This window comes from Dipteris shenzhenensis, chromosome 22 (genome assembly GCF_047967505.1).
Source record: "Dipteris shenzhenensis isolate YYH24624 ecotype China chromosome 22, Dip_SZ_1.0, whole genome shotgun sequence".
In the NCBI taxonomy this organism is placed as follows: domain Eukaryota; kingdom Viridiplantae; phylum Streptophyta; class Polypodiopsida; order Gleicheniales; family Dipteridaceae; genus Dipteris; species Dipteris shenzhenensis.
In genome coordinates this window covers 16,505,044-16,525,452 of record NC_141617.1, presented here as the reverse complement: position 1 = coordinate 16,525,452, position 20,409 = coordinate 16,505,044, and the positions used below count along the sequence as shown (strand labels likewise).

The following is a 20,409-nucleotide window of genomic DNA, read 5'->3' as shown; positions in this document are numbered from 1 at the left end:
GGCTGCATCATTTCTAGTGCTTGATTTATAATCTTGGGAAAAATAAAATAAGATTTCTAACCGTGGTCACTTTGTGGGTGGTCGTCTTGTGAGCTGTGGAATTTTCAATATGAGGTGCACTTCTCAGTTGTGTCAGGAGATACATGGCATCTAATATTGCATGTAAATGATGAAGAGTGGATTAATATGAGTTTGCTAGATCAGGAGGATATTCCTGAGGAAGTTTTATCTGGGATTATGTAAAGATGAGGATTTGGAATAAAAGTACATTTTGTATTTTGTCAGGTGGCTTCAATAAATGTGAACTGTGGATGTGATAGACTATAAATGTCACCCTCCTCGTCTCTATACTAACCTGTTCTGACAGATCACGGGAGTAGCACCCTGATTCTCCTCCCAGCCTATTCTGCCAAGACTTCCAAGCGAGACAGAGATCTACATTCGAAATCACGTGAATCCAATCCTTCTCTTCTCTCACTAGCCTTAGCAAACCCCAAATCCCTAGATAGATCTAGATGCCACATGTCATCCATATAGGGCCTTCCTAATGCAACATTTCACCCCTCTCTTGGGATGCATTTAATTCCTTGCCCCTAGGCACAATCTTTGCACTAGGCCCTTGGTCTCAGATCTATCTAGTCTGGTGCTATCAGCCCTCACCTAGGACCTTGACAAAATATCCCTCCCGATCATTTACATGAAGCGCAAACACATATATTACAGAGATAGATCCTATAAGGGAAATGTCGACTGATTCTTCCGAGGTCATGCTACCTCGGCTAGAGCGTAACATTCCTTCCCTCTTCAGACATCAGCGTCCTCGATGATAAAGTCTGGGAACACTCTCCGTAACTGATATACGGATTCCCAGGTAGCTTCGGATAGAGGCTGACCATGCCATGCAACCAACACCGTGGGTATCTTCCGATTTCGTATTTGCATTGTTCCTCGGTCCAGGATTCTTGTTGGTTTGCGCCTTGCAATATCCTCTATCTCCTGAAACAAAACCACACCTTCGATTAGTGAGTCACCAGTATGTAAAAATTTCTTTAAACGTGAAACATGAAAAACCGGGTGCACCTTACACCCCTGTGGCAATTCTAATTTATAGGCTACACTGCCTATTCTCTTTAGAATTAACCACGGCCCACAGTATCGAGGTGATAACTTAGCACACTCTCCTGAAGTCAACAACTTCGAGTGCGAAGGAATTCTGAGAAAAACTTTTTCTCCTTCTTCAAATACTCTTATAGACCGATTTTCATCCGCATACACCTTGGCTCTATCCATAGCCTGACGGATATTAGCTCTCGCAAGTGCTAGCATCTCCCGCATCTGAACTACAAAGTTCGCGGCACTAGGCACTTTCTGAGGCACTCCAACTATAGTTGGATTGGCTGGCCTATAACCATAGTTCAGTTCAAACGGACTGAACCCAGTAGATGAATGTTTCCTATCATTGTAGGCAAACTCCAACAATGGCAACCACTTGTCCCATGTATGTTGCCTCAATGACACATATGCCCTCAGCATATCCTCTAAAGTCTGGTTGACTCTCTCCGTCTGACCATCCGTCTCAGGATGATTCCCACTACTCATTCCCAACTCAGTCCTTAGTGTCTCAAATACCGCTGTCCAAAAGTGACCGGTAAACCTGACATCTCTGTCTGACACTATGGATCTAGGCAATCCATGCAGACGAAGTATATGTCTAATAAACAAATCCGCTACTTGCGGGGCACTAATAGACTCTCTAGTCGGAATGAAGTGAGCCATCTTGGTTAGACGATCAACCAACACAAGGATAGAAGTATAGCCTCCTTGTGTTGCAGGTAACCCTACAATAAAGTCCATGGAAATGCTCTCCCACTTACTTAGTGGTATTTCCAAGGGCTGTAAAAGTCCGGGTGGCTTCACCCGCTCGGCCTTACTTACCTGACACGAGAAACACCGTGTCACATATTCATGAATATGCTTTTTCATCTTTGGCCAAAAGAAATCTCGCTTCACGAGATCATATGTCTTCTCGACACCTGGATGTCCCGCACACGGGCTATCATGGCATTGTCGAATGACTCTCTGCCTGAGATCATTCTGACCAGGTACTACAACCTTGCCATTTCTAACTAGCATACCATCCCTTATGGCATATCTTGCATAAGTTTGGCCTTTTCTGGATGCCAGGTCATCCTTTTCATTTTCTCCGGGCTTTAACACATGAGCCTTAGGCCATAAGCTCTGGACAAACTCGTCCACCTTCTGAGTTTCTCTGATCTCGGTCATTACAGCACTCTCTAATACCGTGAAACTCAGGTTGTGCATAGCGAGACAACGCATCAGCTACCTTATTGTCTTTTCCTCTTCGGTACCGAATCGTTAGATTAAACTCCTACATGAGTTCTGCCCACCTAGCTTGGCGGCCCCTCAAGTCAGGCTGTTTACAGAAATGTTTCAGAGTATCATGATCCACATCCACATAAAACTCTGAACCATACAGATAATGCCTCCATGTTTTCAAAGCATGGATAACAGCATACAACTCCAATTCATGAGTTGGCCAATTCCTTTGAGAGGGAGAAAGCTTCTTGCTTTCAAAGGCTACTGGCCTTCCCTCTTGAAGAAGGACTGCTCCTACCGCAATGCCACTTGCATCGGTTTCTAGGAACAACGGTTTCTGGGGATCAACTATTTTTAACACCGGTCCTGTGACCACAGCTTGTTTTATGGTGTTAAAACTTTCCTGTTGATTCTGTCCCCAAACAAAAGGTACTTTATCTGAGGTCAGATCAGTCAATGGCGATACTATTCCGGAATATCCTTTGATATGCCTTCTATAAAACTGGACAAATCCCAAGAATGATCGCAGCGCGGTCAGACTCTGAGGGATTGGCCAAGTTAGTATCGCAGCCACTTTCTTCGGATCCATTTCTACCCCCTGTGGAGTAATTATGAACCCTAAGTACTCAAGCCTAACCATACACAGTATAGTTTTCTTTTTATTCACGTAAAGACTGGCTTTCCTTAAAGTACTGAACACTATCCTTAAGTGTTCACGATGCTCAGTAATACTTTTACTGATTATCAAGATATCGTCAATAAAATGTACTACGAACTTTCCGATATACGGACGTAGTAAATCGTTCATAAGCATGACGAAGGTCGCTGGAGCATTGGTAAGTCCGAAGGGCATTACTAAAAACTCATAATGACCAAACCTGCTTCTAAAAGCGGTTTTATGCACATCCTCGGCTCTAATCCGGATCTGATGATAGCCGCACTTAAGATCTATCTTGCTGAAAATCACGGCTCCATGTAATGCATCTAGCAAATCATCAATCCGAGCCATCGGATACCTGTGCTTAACAGTGATATTATTTAATGCTCTGTAATCTATACAGAGGCGAAACGTATCATCCTTTTTCCTCTTTAATATCACTGGCGAAGCAAAAGGTGAGAAACTTGGTTGAATCTGCCCCAACTTGAGGTATTCTTCCAGTTACCTACGCACCTTCGCTTCTTCAGTAAAACTCATTCTATAGGGAGGTCTATTTACAGGTTCTGCCCCCGGGATCAGTTCAATCTTATGCTGAACTTTCCGCTCTGGAGGTAACCCATAAGGTAGTTCATCCCTAAAACATTCAGAGAACTCCTCTGTTATAAGATTAGCCAGCAAGATTAGCCAGCTTGGCCATCTCACCACTTTGCGTAATATCAGTGCTAGTCGAAGAATCATCCATCGACTCTACCGATGCTGTGCAAAGATACAAAAACTCTACTTGAGCCTTTCTGATTTCCATCACGGAAACCAACGGTCCCTGAGGTATATCTCTTTCACCTCGTAAGACATAAAGCACATCATTCATCTTGAATTGATATACGTGCTTTTTCCAATCAATGGCTGGATTCTTCCTAGAATGCCACGCCATTCCCAGGGCTATATCCGCATGAGCAAGCTTGGTTATTTCAAAATCAAGCTTCTCAGCATAGTCCTGAATCCGAAGCTCCAACTGGGTAACCCTTTGGTCCCATACTTCAGTTGAACTTCCGTCTGCCATCCTGACTGTGTACGCATAGTCAGATGGACTTGTCTTTAATTTCAGCCTCTTCATGAGCTTGGAGTTAACCACATTGTGAGTTGACGCTGAGTCAAACAACACAATGACATCATGACTGGCCACTTGCCCTTTCATTTTGATTAACTCCGTATCATTGAAGGCTGTATACCCCGTTGCTGCGGGCTTAGATAGGATGTTATCAGGTGCACTCGTCACTAACTTAGTAACAGACACACAGAACAAACAAGGTACTAACCTCTGAGAAGATCCCGCTAGTTGAATCTGCATCTCTTCCGCTCTGGGACTTCCCTGCATCTCCACGTCGCACTCTGAGATCACCATCTCAGCCATCCGACGATCTTTATTACGTGGACAATCTCTCCACTGATGAGGTTGAAGGCAACCAAAGCATAAGCCTTCTCTCCTCGCTTTTTCCCTTTGTTCTGGGTTCAAGGGAGACTTAGACCAAGCCCGAGCTGCCATTGGGGTTACTTTCCTCTTCACTCCAATGGTGGTACTTGGTTTAGGAGTTTCAGCCGGTCTCGCCTGCTTGGCTTGACCACTCGGCTGCGAACCACTCCCTCTACTAGCCCACTTCTTCTTAAACCCAGATTTCTTCGGATACCCATACTGGGTTCCGACCTGTGCAAACCCACTTGGCTTGCTGCCCTTGGCATCCTCGTAGTTCAGGGCTATAGCTATTGCATCATCTAGCGTGTTCGCGTACTTAGCCCGAACTTCCATTTTTATTCGATCATTCAATCCAAATATGAAATCTTTCACTTGGATTGATTGAGGCAGGGGTTCGTCAACCTTCATTACACTCTCTCGAAACTTATCAGTGTATTCTGCCACTGATAAATTTCTCTGACAAAGGTTCCTATATTGATCCCAAGCTCGGGATGCCTCATCAGGAGGTAAGAAGTGTTTCCTGAACTCTCTTTTAAACCCCTCCCAGGTAGTGGATGCTATGCCATCTTTTTGTTGTTTAATCCACCACCGATCCGCAGCCTCACTAAACATATAGGTGGCCTCGCGGATCTTTTTGATGTCATTTCTGATCTCACAAATGGCGAACGCCTCGTCCCATTTGTGTAACCAGGTCTCAATGACATCGGAGCTACGGTCGTTCATCCGACCAGAATACTTTTCCGGTCTGTAATTGGCAATATTTGGCACTTTAGCCTTCCTAGGCTCGACCGTATGGACACTAGACTCCAGTTCCATTGGAGCCTTTCCCTTCTCTTCTCGAGAAGGCCTGGCAGACATACTCTGTAACGCTCTCCTAAGTTCAGATTGCCCTGCGTTGGCTTGTAATTGCTGCACTAACAACTGTTGCAAGGCATCCTCCAGCAATGCAATCCTGCCAGATAAAGTGTGAGCTACTGGGCGCGATCCCTGCTGGGTCGGCCGGACTCCTGATTCACCAGGGTCCCTCCTGGAAGCCCCTTCTTCTGCTTCCATTTAGTTCAGTAGGTGTTTTGTTTTGGGGCTTTTTTTTTTTTTTTTTTTTTTAAACACCCCTAGAACACTGTAATCACAAGCTGACACAATTCAGGGTACTAACACTCTGAACACAATTCCCTATACTAGGGAATTCCTGCAATCCCACATTCACACTGATCAAGCATTTAATACAGGCATATATCACAGATGGCGCTTTTCCCTATACTAGGGAAATTCCTGCAGTCTAATTCTAACTGAAGCACACAGGCATCTGCTCAAGCATAATTTGTTCTTGCTATAGCATCATAAACTGCGACCTCTGCTAAAACCACAAAAGTCTAACTGCTTCCGACAAAACAGGAATAACGAAAACCAAAAGGGAAAATAGATAAAGTGCTCCCTGGAATTCGAATCCCGTAGCCTTGCAGCCTGCACGTACGGCCTGCTCTCAGCTCTCACCAGTCAGTCCTCCACCAGCGGGTGGAGCCCAACATTCATGTATGGCACTCCCGAAACACCACACGTGACCCAGCAAGGGCCTTGTGACTAACCAGTAGGAAGAGTCACTTGGAACCCTCTGCCCTCTCCAACCGAGCTCACATGTCAAGAAAGCCAGGCGCCAAGGCGCAGCCCCTCTCCAACCAAGACACAATTGACGAGCGGCAGAGTCCGTGATGAAATATGCCTCCAAGCCACCAACCTGTGCATCGACAGTTCTGGCCAAGCCCCCGGACTAATCACTTGCGCTAACGATCCTCGTCGACCGTAGACCACCACGTTATCCATGCTCCGTCGTTCTGCGCCAACCTATCAGCTAACCCCGTCCATCGAGTCCATGAGCGGAGAACCTGCTTCACCCCACGAGCTATTTTCGTCGAATCACTGCATCAGCCCGTTCGTGGGTCCACGTGTTGCACGACGTCGTCGCAATCAACGTATCGCTTCACGCCAGCTGCCTTCAAGTTCGTCAACAGCGCTCCACCTTCTTTTCTTCGTGGACGCTCCCGCTACGCTCTTCCAAGGTCACGTCTCCCCTTGGACTTTCCGCTCTACGACAGCTACGTAAACCCGTGTTCGTCCCTTCTCAAATTCCAAGCCTTCCGCTCTGATACCAACTGTCACCCTCCTCGTCTCTATACTAACCTGTTCTGACAGATCACGGGAGTAGCACCCTAATTCTCCTCCCAGCCTATTCTGCCAAGACTTCCAAGCGAGACAGAGATCTACATTCGAAATCACGTGAATCCAATCCTTCTCTTCTCTCACTAGCCTTAGCAAACCCCAAATCCCTAGATAGATCTAGATGCCACATGTCATCCATATAGGGCCTTCCTAATGCAACATTTCACCCCTCTCTTGGGATGCATTTAATTCCTTGCCCCTAGGCACAATCTTTGCACTAGGCCCTTGGTCTCAGATCTATCTAGTCTGGTGCTATCAGCCCTCACCTAGGACCTTGACATTAAATCCCTCCCGATCATTTACATGAAGCGCAAACACATATATTACAGAGATAGATCCTATAAGGGAAATGTCGACTGATTCTTCCGAGGTCATGCTACCTCGGCTAGAGCGTAACAATAAAGGTATGTATAGCTCTACTGTGTTTTTTGCATCCAACGTCATACGGTACTCTTGCGTCAGTTCGTACTTGCTTTGCCGTACGTTCCGTATCTGCTCCAACAAAGTGTTTGTACCAGGTTGTACTGCCGTATGTGCGCTCCATACTAGGCCGTACTGTACAGTTGTACAGCTAGATCAGCAGCTCGGTGCAGCAGTCCTGTTCAACCTTCATGTGCATTGAGGTTCTTTTGCAAGTGATTCTTTGAAGGTACCTCTTGTAGGGAGCCATTGTTTGGCTAGGCAGATTTTTGGACAGATTTGAGCACATTCTGTGAATTGGGCATTTTGTTAAATTTGGGGCTTTTGTCAAACTGCCCTAAGTTGTGCTCAATTTCATTTTGAAGCTTGGGGCTTTTGTCTATTTTTTGGCACACATTGCAAGCAAATTGCAAAGATTGTCCAAGAATTTGGGGCTTTTGCAGGAGATACTATTTGGGTGAAATTTGGCTCAATTTCAGCTCAAAATTTGGGGCTTTTAGTTTTGCACTGCAATTTCTTGCATCTTTGGGGCTTTCACGCAATTTGCCCTCTTTTGGATGTAATTTCCTTGAAAAAAAATTGGGGCTTTTGGCATTCTGATGCAATTTAGCGGTGTGTACAAGCAGACATTGCAGACATTGGCAAATTTTGCAGTGTTTTTTGGCAATTTGGAGAGCATTTGAAGGATAATTGAAGTGCATTATGAGCCTTTGACAAGCTGTGACAGTATTTGTCACTATGGGCAGATTTTACTTGTGCATTTTATATCCCAGGAAGGGATTTCACTTGGTCAGTCTGCCGTATTTTTTGAGATTATCTGGTGAAAATGGCTCAGAACAACTCAAATGAGGTGTTCGGGGTTCTCACATAGGAGGATAAGTTGGATGGCACCAACTACTCCTTGTGGAGTTTCATGGTTCGCAATATCTTGGTATGGAGATGAAGCAAGACCAGATACAGTGACTACACCTGTCACTCCTACAGCTGGAGGCAGGGGTAGAGGTACAAATGCAGCACAGGTGGTTGGAGCAGCCACTCCAGGAGCTCCCATAGTAGAGCAAAAAAGATGGGACTCTAGAGATGCACAAGCTCTTTCAGTAATTTCTCTTTCTGTCAAGAGGTTCATTATACCTCATATTCGGTCATGCAAGACATCTATGGCAGCTTGGGAGATACTAGAAAGTATGTTTGCAGCAAGAAATGATGCTAGGGTTTCCTTTCTGAAGCGAGAACTTTCCCATATGCATATGGAGAAGGGAGATTCCATGAATTCTCACCTCACAAAGCTTCAGGACTTGAGGGAACAATTGCTGAATATTGATGAAGTCATTCTGGATTCAGAGATGATCACCACCACTCTGAACTCTCTTCCTAAGTCCTATCTCGGTTTCCACACCTCGCAAAATTTGTCATTGAGGAGGGACAGCAATCCTCTCTCTTTTCACGAGTTAGTAGGACTTTTGTTGCAGGAGGAGCAGACTCGTAGAAATATGGCTACCCCGACTGGCGAGCATGCTATGCTCTCCAAGTTCAAGCCCAAGGGTAAAGGGCGGCAAAAGCCACATGCCAATCAGCCCACACATCAGCATAAAGCTGATTCTGGACAGCCTTCTTATAAGGCAAAGGGTGATACAAGTAAACAGAAAAAGAAGGGCATCTGTCATTATTACAAGAAGCCAGGTCATTATATTGGAGAGTGCGAGAAGCGCATAGCCAAAGAGAAGAAAAGGGACTCCGGTATGGCTGTGTCAAATGCATCAGTTCTATATTCTCATGATGGAGGAGATGTTGTAGCCAACTTTGCTGAAGAGCACTATGCCTTTCTGTCTTGCACTTCAGATTTTTCAATGGGTAGTTCTGATATTACAACCACTAATGATGATGACCCATATGCTTTCTTAACATGCAGTTATGATCCTTCAAAGGATGAATGCTCTTCTAGCGTTGATAAGACACTTCATACTTGGTATTTTGACAGTGGTGCTTCAAAGCACATCACTTCCAAGAAGAGTCTGTTTGTATCTCTGCATTCTTCACCCACCAAGAAGAAGGTACTTGTGCAAATAATTCTTCTTATTCAATGTGTGGAGTGGGAGACATTATTCTCACATCCACTGATGGCACAGATTTCAGAATTTCAGATATACTATATGTGCCAGGGATAAAGAAGAATTTTCTTTCAGTGTCCTCACTCAATAGAGGAGGATTTTAGGTTGTTTTTGATGATGACAAGTGTGAAGTCAGAGACAAAGAAAATGACTATGCTTTGATGTTGTCTGGCACTTTGTATCGGGGTCTTTTTCAGCTTGATCTATATGAAAAAAGATCCCATCTTGCATTATCAGTTAGCATTCCCACTGCTGCAATGCAAAATGCGGAGTTATGGCATGCCAGGTATGGGCACATGAGCTATGGCAACTTAATGACACTTCAGAGGCATGATATGGTTGATGCATTGCCTCCTTTGGAGTCGCCTCCTCCTCATGCATGTGAAGGCTGCATTCTTGGCAAAATGCATAGACTTCCCTTCAAAAAGGATGGTGCAGTGAAAGCTACACGAAAATTACAGCTTATTCACAATGATGTCTACGGTCCCATGAGGAGACCTGTTTTTGTGGGTTATCTCTATTTTGTTACATTCATAAATGACTTTACCAACTACACTTGGGTCTATGGTCTCAAGGCAAAATCAGAAGTGTTTATGCATTTCAAACACTTTGTGGCTATGGTTGAGAATGAGACAGGACTCAAGGTGTAGACACTTCGAACAAATAGAGGAGGAGAGTATATGTCTCATGAATTTGAGACATTTTTGAAAGAAAAAGGCATCATGCATCAGCTTACAGTGAGGCTTACACCTCGACAGAATGGCAAAGCTGAGCAGAAGAATCGCACTGCCATGGAAATGGATAGATGCATGCTCACAAGTAAGAAGTTGCCGCACAGGTTTGGCTAGAACGCCTCATGTGTGCCAACTATATTTTAAATCGGACTCCTACAGAGGCTTTGAAGACAATCACTCCCTATGAGGCATGGCATGGGAGAAAGCCTTCAGTGGACCATTTCAGAGTTTTTTATTGTGTTGCATATGCCCACGTGCCTATGGAGTTCAGACACAAGTTGTCAGATAAGGCACTCAAATGCATTTTTGTGGGATATAGTTCACAAAAGTTGTCAGATAAGGCACTCAAATGCATTTTTGTGGGATATAGTTCACAAAGCAAAGGCTATCGTCTCTACAATCCTGCTACACGCAAGATTTTTGTTAGTAGAGATGTTATATTCTCTGAAAATTCTGACATACACACGTTGAATTTCAGATTCCAGCCTCTTCAGATAATGTGTTTGAGGGGATGCTTCCTATAGCATTTGGTTCCCCGTTGAAACTCAAAATTTACAGCAACCTCCGCCAGATCCACATGTACAGATTCAGCCCCCAGCTGATTTAGTACAACCTCAGGGTGTGGATGAAGTTGTCAGGCAAGAAATTCAAGAGATACATGCAGCCAAAACAGTCCCGAATTGGTTGCTTCAGACTCTCAGGAGAGTAAGCTTGAGGCTCCATTGCCTGGTAGGACTCGTAGTGCAGTAAGGCACACAGGGGGGGCTCTTTCAGTTGAATCATCTTATGCAAGTACTCTTCTTGATGAGGAGGAGCCTGAGACATTTGAAGAAGCAAAGGATAATGTGCACTGGATGAATGCCATGCACAATGGAATGCAGTCCATTCATAAAAATCAGACTTGGGATGTCGTGGATTTGCCACCAGGCAAGAATGCCATAAGTACCCGTTGGGTTTTCAAAGTCAAAAGAAAGCCAGATGGGTCCATTGATCGGTACAAGGCAAGGCTGGTTGCAAAAGGATATGCTCAGAAAAAGGGCATAGATTATGAGGAGACTTTTGCTCCTACATCCAAGATGACCACCATCAGGTCAGTTATAGCAATGGCTGCAAATTTTGAATGGAATGTTCATCAGTTGGACATTAAAACAGCTTTCCTTAATGGAGACTTGTTGGAAGAGGTTTTATGTCAAACAACCTCCGGGCTTTGAAATTTCAGGAAATGCACATCAGGTAAGCAAGATGAATAAAGCTTTGTATGGGCTGAAACAAGCCCCACGTGCATGGTATGCAAAAATTGATGCCTTTCTAACCAGCAAGGGGCTGCACAATAGTCCAACTGAAAGCACCCTCTACATAAAAAAGGATGGGGGGGATATTTTGGTCATCATTCTTTATGTAGATGACATGCTGCTCACCGGATCAAATGAGGAAGTAATTGCAGATTTCAAAGTCCAATTTAAGCTACATTTGATATGTCAGACTTGGGCTTGTTACATTTCTTTTTGGGGATCCAGTTTATTCAAGAGAAACGTGGCATTGTTATGTCTCAGTCCAAGTACGTTCAAAAGCTGTTGGACAGATTCAACATGCATGATTGCAAGTCTATGTCCACTCGCATGGAGCCAAGGCTAAAGCTTACAATGCATGATGCAGGTGAATCAATTGATGTCACACTCTATAGCCAGACTATTGGATGCCTCATTTATCTCTGCAATACGCGACTTGATATTCAGTTTCAGTTTCTCAGGTGAGCAGGTATATGCACAGCCCAAAGATTATGCATTGGCAGGCTGTAAAACACATCTTCCGTTACTTGCAAGGTACAAAGTCTTTTGGCTTGATGTTTCCCAGGGGGGGTGACTTGCAAATACATCTTCCGTTACTTGCAAGATACAAAGTCTTTTGGCTTGATGTTTCCCAGGGGGGGTGACTTGCAGATGCATGCTTACAGTGACTCAGATTGGGCTGGAGACTATGATACTAGGCAGTCCACCAGTGGGAATTGTTTCTTTCTAGGACATGCTTGCATTTCTTGGTTGAGCAAGAAACAATCTACAGTGGCTACCTCCTCATGTGAAGCTGAGTACAGGGCAGCTTTCACAGCGACAGTTGAATGTGTTTGGCTGCGTCGTTTGTTTACTACAGGGGAGGTGACTTGCAGATGCATCTTCCGTTACTTGCAAGGTACAAAGTCTTTTGGCTTGACGACAGTTGAATGTGTTTAGCTGTGTCGTTTGTTTACTGATCTTCATCTTTCATTGGAGGGTCCTTCTCCGATTCTCACTGATAGTCAGCGTGCTATAGCAGTGGCAAAAAATCATGTGTTTCATGCTCGCACGAAGCACATTGAGGTTCACTATCACTATGTCACAGAGAAGTTCCATGCAGGAGAGATCAGTATGATCTATGTATCAACACATGACAATGTTGCAGACATCTTCACTAAAGCACTTCCACGTGAAAAGTTTGAGGCATTTCGTAGTGTTCTAAACTTATATCCTTTTGGTGATTGATCATTTCCTTGTACATGACATTGGCACTATAGGGGGGTGTTAGAATTATTATTATATTCTAGCAATGACCAATGTAATGTAATAAGTAGGTTAGGGGCACTTTTCCCTCTTTAGAGGTTTCCCCCCCTAACCACAGTTAGTTCACTAACTACGGTTAGTGAAGGATAAGGTTTTGTCACTTAGACAAAACCTTTCCCTCTTGTTATTTTTCCTCACTTCATCTATTGCAAACTTACGTTCAACTCTCTTGCTCTCTCACTATCCTCCTTCCTTCACATCTGGCCCTCCAAATATGCCACGCAGCAATGATCTCCTAGCTAGTGTCCACCAAAGCATGTGCAGGCTTGTACTGAGCGTAAGGAATAGAGTTCAAGCTGCATATCTGAAGTAAATGAGATTGCACCCTGAAAAACCATGATGAAGCATGGCTTTCATAAAGACGGGAGATCTAATCAAAGAGAGCCAAGCTACTGCACCCCAAGTAATAAGTAAAGTGGAGGGGATGAACCTTCCCATCAGCCCAACTATCCTTGTCCAAATGATTATGGCCTGCCTACATTCCCAAAGGCAATGCTGGATAGACTCAATCACATGCATACCCCATGGGCATCATGGATCAGCACCAAAACTCTCCCTCCGTTTGTGACAATCCGTCCATGCAAAGACAGCCAAAAGAAGAGATTGATCTCCCTACTTCTCATGGACCTCCATAGATCTGTATATCCTGACTAATCTGAAAGCTCTCCAAATCAGCCCTTATCCCGAATCAGAAACTTTCTTGCATTGCTAATTGCGAATTAGAAGAAGCAAATGCTTTTGACTGTATTACTTACTACTAACCAGCTCCACTCACCACGGTCCTAGGTCAAGAATTTGATTGGGACACCCCCAAATAACCATAACCTCCAGTTCCCCACAAGAGTCATCTGTATTGGGGTCAACATACAAGTGTGAAACTTCATCTGTGATAGAGGTCAACATACAAGTCTGAAACAAATCAAGCTCCCTCAACCAAGTCCAGAACTCTCACTGGAAGAAGCTGTGAACCCTGGAAAGCGACCTCCTGTGATGGTCCTTTCAGCATCCCCCAAAATCCCAGTCACCGAAAGAGGAATACCAATGCCAAAGAAGGCACCCATCCATCTCAGATGGTTGGGCTGTCCACCATCCCCTGCAATCCATTCCAAACTGATAGCTGAGTCAATCTGAGCAATCCTGTGCTCACTCCCCCTAAGATGGTGCACCTGCTGAACTCTTTGATCCTCAGGAAGGTTCTTGAAAGCCTTCCACGGACCCCATTATAGTAGCCAGAGCAATTTCCCACCTAGACCACTTCATATATCCTGAAGCTCCAAGCGTGCCATGATCATCCTGAATAAAATATATTCCACACAAGCAGCTTATCACATCCTGAGTGGAAGGCATAGCCTGAACACCCCCCTCTGTTTACAATTTTTACTAATTGTGACCACAAAAATGCATAATATGCAGCAAAACAACTCAAATTTGCTGTACTGATGCAGGGAACACTATATAGGCCACTTGTAGGTAGTCTGATATATTTGACGACCATCAAACTGAACATACTTTTTCAAGTCAATGCAGTGTCCCAATGTATGGCTGATCCGAAAGGAAGGCATTTGGGATAATGGTGTTTATGATCCAAGTGTGAGGAAAACTGGTGCAAACCGCTTCATTGAGTTTTACTAGGATCTGGGCTTGGGATCTTAATCCCATGTGCAATGCACTCAATACATAATCCCCTCATAGGCTTGGCCATTATAGTTTTGCTAGGATCGGGGGTAGGGGTCCTAATCCCATGTGCAATGCACTCAATACATAGCCCCTCATGATCTTTGGCTCGGCTGTTGTGGAGCTCGAGAGTTGCGGGTTTGATATGACTAGCAGCATCAAGTGGTTGGACAAGAGAGCAAGGGCAGAGAACCCATAAATGACCCCAAGTAGCTGCTGCACAGAGTGCACATCCCGATCTGAAGAAGTATGTCGGTGAAGAATCAGGCGAGGATGTCCCTGAAGATATGTCGATGTCGGCCATGGGAGCAGCTACCAAGAGTGATTACATCATGACTCTCAAAATGGTGGGTGGAGAGTCACCGGAAGTGTTGCAAAATTTAGGGCTTTTCAAAATTTGTTGCAGGGAAGTGTCCTAGAAACACTCAGCTTGCTGTCGAGGCAGGATTGGAGGGTCTTACCCTGGATATGGGTAGCATCTACTCACAAGGCTAGATAAGAGTCAACACTCAGTAAACAATCAGTCAACAGCAAAGGCCCTAAGTTTTAGTTGACTTGGCCAAGCATTACACTTCAAAAACTGACAAACAAATCTTGCAGAAAACAAAGAGTTTTAATAAACTTTCTTTCTTTTCTTTCTGTCCTTTGGCCATGTTGACTCGATCTGCACTCTCTGTTTTGCTGTATTTGGTTACAAATTTCTTGCTGAATTTTATGGTGGGGAGAAGGGTACGAGACCCTCCACACCCTTCATGCCTGCATGCTTTGAGAGGACAGTAGAGCAGGAGAGGAAATGCTAAGGGTTGGGTGGGACAAACCCAACGTCAAGGGGGGGTTGGGAGAACGGCTGCAGCATGCAGCGAGAGGAGGGACTAGGCTGGATGGGGGCGGCAGCAGAGGCCAATGCATAGCTAGGACTGCACTAAAGGTAGAATGTACGGACAGACTAAGCAGGGCTTGATAGATGGAGGGCTGAGCAGCAGCGCAATGAGCAAGGCAATGGATGGCGGCTGAGCAGTAGCACAATGAGCAGGGAAAGCGCAATGTGCGATACAGAGGCTGAAACAGGATGAACAGAGGTTGAAATGGCAGGTAGAGAGGAAACGAGAAAAACAGAGGCTGGAACGGGATGTACAGAGGCTGACATGGGGGACCAGAGGCAGATTAGGGGCAGAAGAGGGCTTTAAGAAGAGGAGGTGACAGGAAGGAGCAGCAGCTTCTGAGGTGTGATAATTCATAAATTGACATCCCAAACTGAAAACCCACGGTTTCCATGAACTATGTCCGGGTATCAAATTGCTCTAGAAACTTACAAGCAGATCAATTTTTCCCTAGCACGTGCGACATGTATAAGTTAGATGGGCTAGCTGGAACGTATGTGATCAACATACCATAAATAATCATATTTAATAAGATTTATAATCTATGCACCCAGTCATTGCTACAAGCCTAAAAATGCCGTAAGACTCTTGTTAATATACCCAGGGCAAAACCCCTCTGCAATATGTAGAAGAGAATACCAGGAGAACTCAGGGCACACTGAAGGGCTATGAGAATTTCAACACAACAGACACAAAAGCTGATCTGACAAGTTGCAAAAGTCTTTAGAAAACTATTTTCTTTAGCAACATGATACCTGTAATTTGTCTGTTTCCTTCTCAATCTTTTGAAGCAAAATTGATCTTCCTCTATTAATCCCTGACATTTCACAACCTACAAAACAATATTTGAGTAGGTAAACTTGATGGCAAAGCTATGTAAACAATTCCTATAGCATCAAAAACCATCACATCATTTGCTACAAGAAATGACTTGGCAATCTCTCTTTGTTTTGTGGGCTGACAAAAATTAACCAAAATCTACCTCCGCGGGAAGACAAAACTCATACGAGTGAATTCAATACTTCTATCTATCAAGATAGTACTCACCAAGGAATTGATAGAAGAAAGCTCAAAAATTTCTACAGTATTTTAGACTGAGCCCTTCTTATGTTATTCTTAACCAAAAGTATGAAAAAGTACAAGTGTACAATATAAAGAAACAACCTATTTCTTTGCTGCCAAGAAGCAGCTACGTGCTATTCAAAAAAAGGCATGTAACTGTGTAATAAGTGCATGTACACAGTGTACATACCTGTATACATACATATAATCACGCATGCAAGCATCCACATTGACTTTTCAACCATCAAAAGGTAACAGACAAGATCATTATTGCAGCTTTTGAATTAAATGCGTGTGGCTTGAATCACACCTCTCAAGGTGCTCAATTTCTCCTCCAGATTTCCTTCTTACTGCTAATAAAGAAACAGAATTGAACAAGAATCACAATGCCACAATTTATTCTACCCTACTTGTTTCACTCCTACCAAGGGAGGCAAAAAGCACCCAGTTTATGCTGTTATTAAGCCCTCTCGATACCATTGTAGGAACAAGAATGGAGAAGAGTTGTGAACACAAGAGAACAAGAAGTGAACTCCAACTGAAACGTTCTTCCAAATGAAGTACAAATACTTGGTATATATAGTCCAAGTACTAGAGCACACAAAAACTCTAAAATAGACTAAGTCCTAGTCTATCCTACACCACCATATCATTGTATGTATCTCTGCAAATCCCCCCTCAATGATATGGCTGAAATGCCCTGGAATGATCTCAGAAGCACCTGCAGTACCTAAAATACCATGGTTGCACAAATTCATCCACGTGGATATAGCAACCTACGGGAGTACAAAAGAAAACAATGTCATTTTACAACCCCCCTTGACATTGTTTGAATGTCTCATATCCCCAAGCCATGTTGATGTCGTGTTAATTGTACCATCTCCATGATACTTTATTTTGTAGATCCATTTGGTGCCAACCACATTGCCAATGGGCGCATCAACCAAGTCCCATGTAGCATTCTTTTGAATGGATCTAATCTCAGCTTCCATGGCTTTCTGCCATTCTGGATTGCCCTAAGCATCCTCAAAGCACCGCGGCTCATTTTCATCTTCCATCACTTGGGTCATGAGAGCAAAATTCACCTACTTCTTAGCATTCTTAGTGCTTGCCTTGGTTCTCCCCAATATAGGCTAATCTTTAGCATTTTCAAGTGTCAACCTAGCCCATCTAGGAACTGAATTTTCAGCTATCTTACTAGGAATAGCATCTGGAGTAACATCCTTTGCACAGCGCTGATAATGCTTCCAAATATTGGATTGTCCCTCTCCATGAATTAGCTGCAAATCTAAAACATTTGAGGGAAAAGAACCCTCAACATGTGGCAACCCTACTGGAGTCTGAGAGGTAGAAGGAATATCAACTGGAGAACCCAAATCAGCATCATCCTCAATGAATGATGTCCAGAGGTGTATCATCATATGGAGGTAAATCCTGACTGATGGACTGCATGTTATCATGCTCTACTAGCAAAACATCCCTACTTATGATTACTTCCCTTGTGGCTGGATCATAAAGCCTAAAGCCTCCGCTTTCACTGCTATATCCCACAAAGATGCATTTAATGCTTTTATCATCAAGCTTGGATCGATTTCAGCTAGTATCAAAGCATATGCAACAAACCCAAACACTCGAAGTGATTCACCTTGGGCTTGTACCCATAAAATGCCTCAAAAGATGTCCACTTGAACGGGCTGAATTGGAAGTCTGCATTTCTTCCTGTAAGAGCAAGCCAACTAACTCCTCAAAACTCAGTGGAGCAGCCTTGAGCATAATAGTCAAGAAGTAACAAACGTATCATATGAGGGTGCCAGACTATTGAGGGTTCTAGAGACCAACTTCTTGTCTTCTATATCCTCATCAATAGCTACATGCTCATCTTAAACGTCAGTAATCTTTGCAATATGAGCTGAAATAGTTTGACCTTCCTGCATGGACAAGTTGTTGAGCTTATTATTCAAAGCAATGCTTCTTGCCTCATTCTTCACATTCCACATACTTTTCACTCTATCCCAAGCTGCCTTTTAAGTCTTGCAAGACTTTATAGTGGACTTAATGTGTGTCTTCACAGACAATGCAATCAAAGAAAAAGATTGGGCATCCTTCGATCAAACCTTCTATGATCTTCGGTGGGAGCGACATGAGTAGTGGCAGTAGAACCCTGAGTGGTAGTGGAAGATGCACTAGAGCTAGGAGCACCAGGTCTAGTCTCATCCCCATTCACAATGTCCCATAAGCTCTTTCCAACCAAGATACTCTTGAGTGTAAACGAGCACAAAGCATAGTTGGGTCCATCCAACTTATCTGCCTCAGTCATGGTACCAAAATTCTCATTGAGAGACATGATTGCAAGCTCAAGAATAAATGCAAGTGTACTACAAAGGAAAAGACAGCAAATGGACAACTGAAAAACCATAGACTGCTATGCAATCACTGCAATGGCATTCACTGACAGTGGCTGCTCTGAAATAGTAAATCTGCCTCAAAAATTCTGCTCAAACCTCAATCCCTTACGGTGCTCAAACCTCAATCCCTTCTGGGATACAAAATGCAATCAAGAACTATATTGCTGCCCCAAAAAACTGTCCTCAACCACAGCCAAACACTAACTCAAATACAATGTGCATTTGTCCAAAAAAATCAGCTTGAATCTCAGCCAAACAATGGCTCACAATGCAACAGCAAACTCTTGCTCAATAGGCATCCAAAAGTGCATCAACTTACAGCCAACGCTTGGCTTCAAAAATACACAACACCTGAGCAATGATTTGCACTCAATGTGTAGCCAAAAACTTGTCCCAAATGCACTGACACCTATGCAATGCAATCTGCAAGACACTTGCGCAATGTGCAATGAGCTGAAGTAAGGATCTCGAGCTGCAAAAGTCGAACCACCAGACTGAATCCGGAGCTGGAGATACGAATGGCGAGCTGGAGAGGCAATGGGCAGCAATGTCGAGGTGTACCGGTGTACGGATGGCGAGGCAGTGGTACGGAGCTGTTTGTAGGCGCAATGTACGGAAATCAGTCAATAACAGCAAAACATAAGTGGTATTGCTGGTATCTTCTGATATGCTGCTCTGAATGAAATTCCTGGGAGCACGAACAACTCCAAAAGGGGGGTAAAACTCTAGTACGATTGCTCAAAGCTTTCGGTATCTAGAATTGCCTGGAAAAACTACGCGCCCAGCTGAGGAGTGCTTCCTAGTGCAAATCTCGCAACAAAACTGAAGCTCAAGATCACGCGAAGCTCGTCGCAGGACAGCAAAAAAGAAAGTCAACCAGCAAGAATTAACTTCTTCTCCGCGACAAAAGTGCAATAGGAGCACGCAGGAGAGTGGGGAAGCAAGTGACAAGGCCAGAAGGACTAGCTCTGATACCACATGTAGGAAGAAGAATGGAGATAAGTTGTGAACACAAGAGAACAAGAAGTGAACTCCAACTGAAATGTTCTTTCAAATGAAGTACAAATACTTGGTATATATAGTCCAAGTACTAGAGCACACAGAAACTCTGAAATAGATGGAGTCCTAGTCTATTCTACACCACCATATCATTGTATATATCTCTACAACCATGTCCATTTATAACAATCCTTTGCCTACTTAGTTCCTTTGGGCCCACTTCACTAGAAAACTTATTTGTCAATTACTAGTTTGTTGTACACAGAACTGTCACTATGGATGCCATAGCATAAGTATTCCAACCTCATGTAGCATAGGCTTCACCTCTATTCATGAGGACATCAAACGGTGGATGACATATGTTAAAATTCCATTTAGTAACCCTAGTATCGAGCAGGACCAGTTGCAGCTTTGGCGTCTTTGGCTCTGGGAGGGGCGGGCCTTGTCAGAGCTTGAGTGGGACCCAGGAGAGTGGTGGTGGCCAGAGATTGTGACAGGACAGGGGCAGACTTCCTTCTTCGCTTACAGCACGACTCTGGGCAGGCGAATTCTCGGGAGGATGCAGAGCCGCCCCCCCACCCAGCGTCCTAGCTGGTACGCACAGGGTATCTCCAGGTTCTTTTTGCAGGCTTTCTGGAAGGCCTTGTGGGAGAGCTGGCGGCCGCGGAAGATCTCGTACTTCCTGTGGCTTCTTACCCACAAAGGTCTTCCAGTGGGGAGCTGGTTGAGGCAGATAGGCCAGGAGGGTTGCTGTCAGATTTGCCATGCGGATGAGGAGTCACCAAAACACTGCCTGTGGAGCTGCATGCGCGCCCAGGAAGTGTGGAGGTGGACTTTCGGGCTTCTTAC

At 44.2% G+C, this 20,409-nt stretch overlaps 1 protein-coding gene across 1 annotated transcript in view; it reads right to left on the bottom strand.

Moving 5' to 3' along the window:
- LOC147887808 (uncharacterized) overlaps nucleotides 1-20,409 on the bottom strand; it is a 58,672-nt gene that overhangs the window by 15,977 nt on the left and 22,286 nt on the right. The window contains exon 6 of the mRNA XM_087393675.1: nucleotides 15,850-15,926. Within this exon, the coding sequence (XP_087249801.1) occupies nucleotides 15,850-15,926 (77 nt within the window). The remainder of the gene's footprint in view (nucleotides 1-15,849; nucleotides 15,927-20,409) is intronic.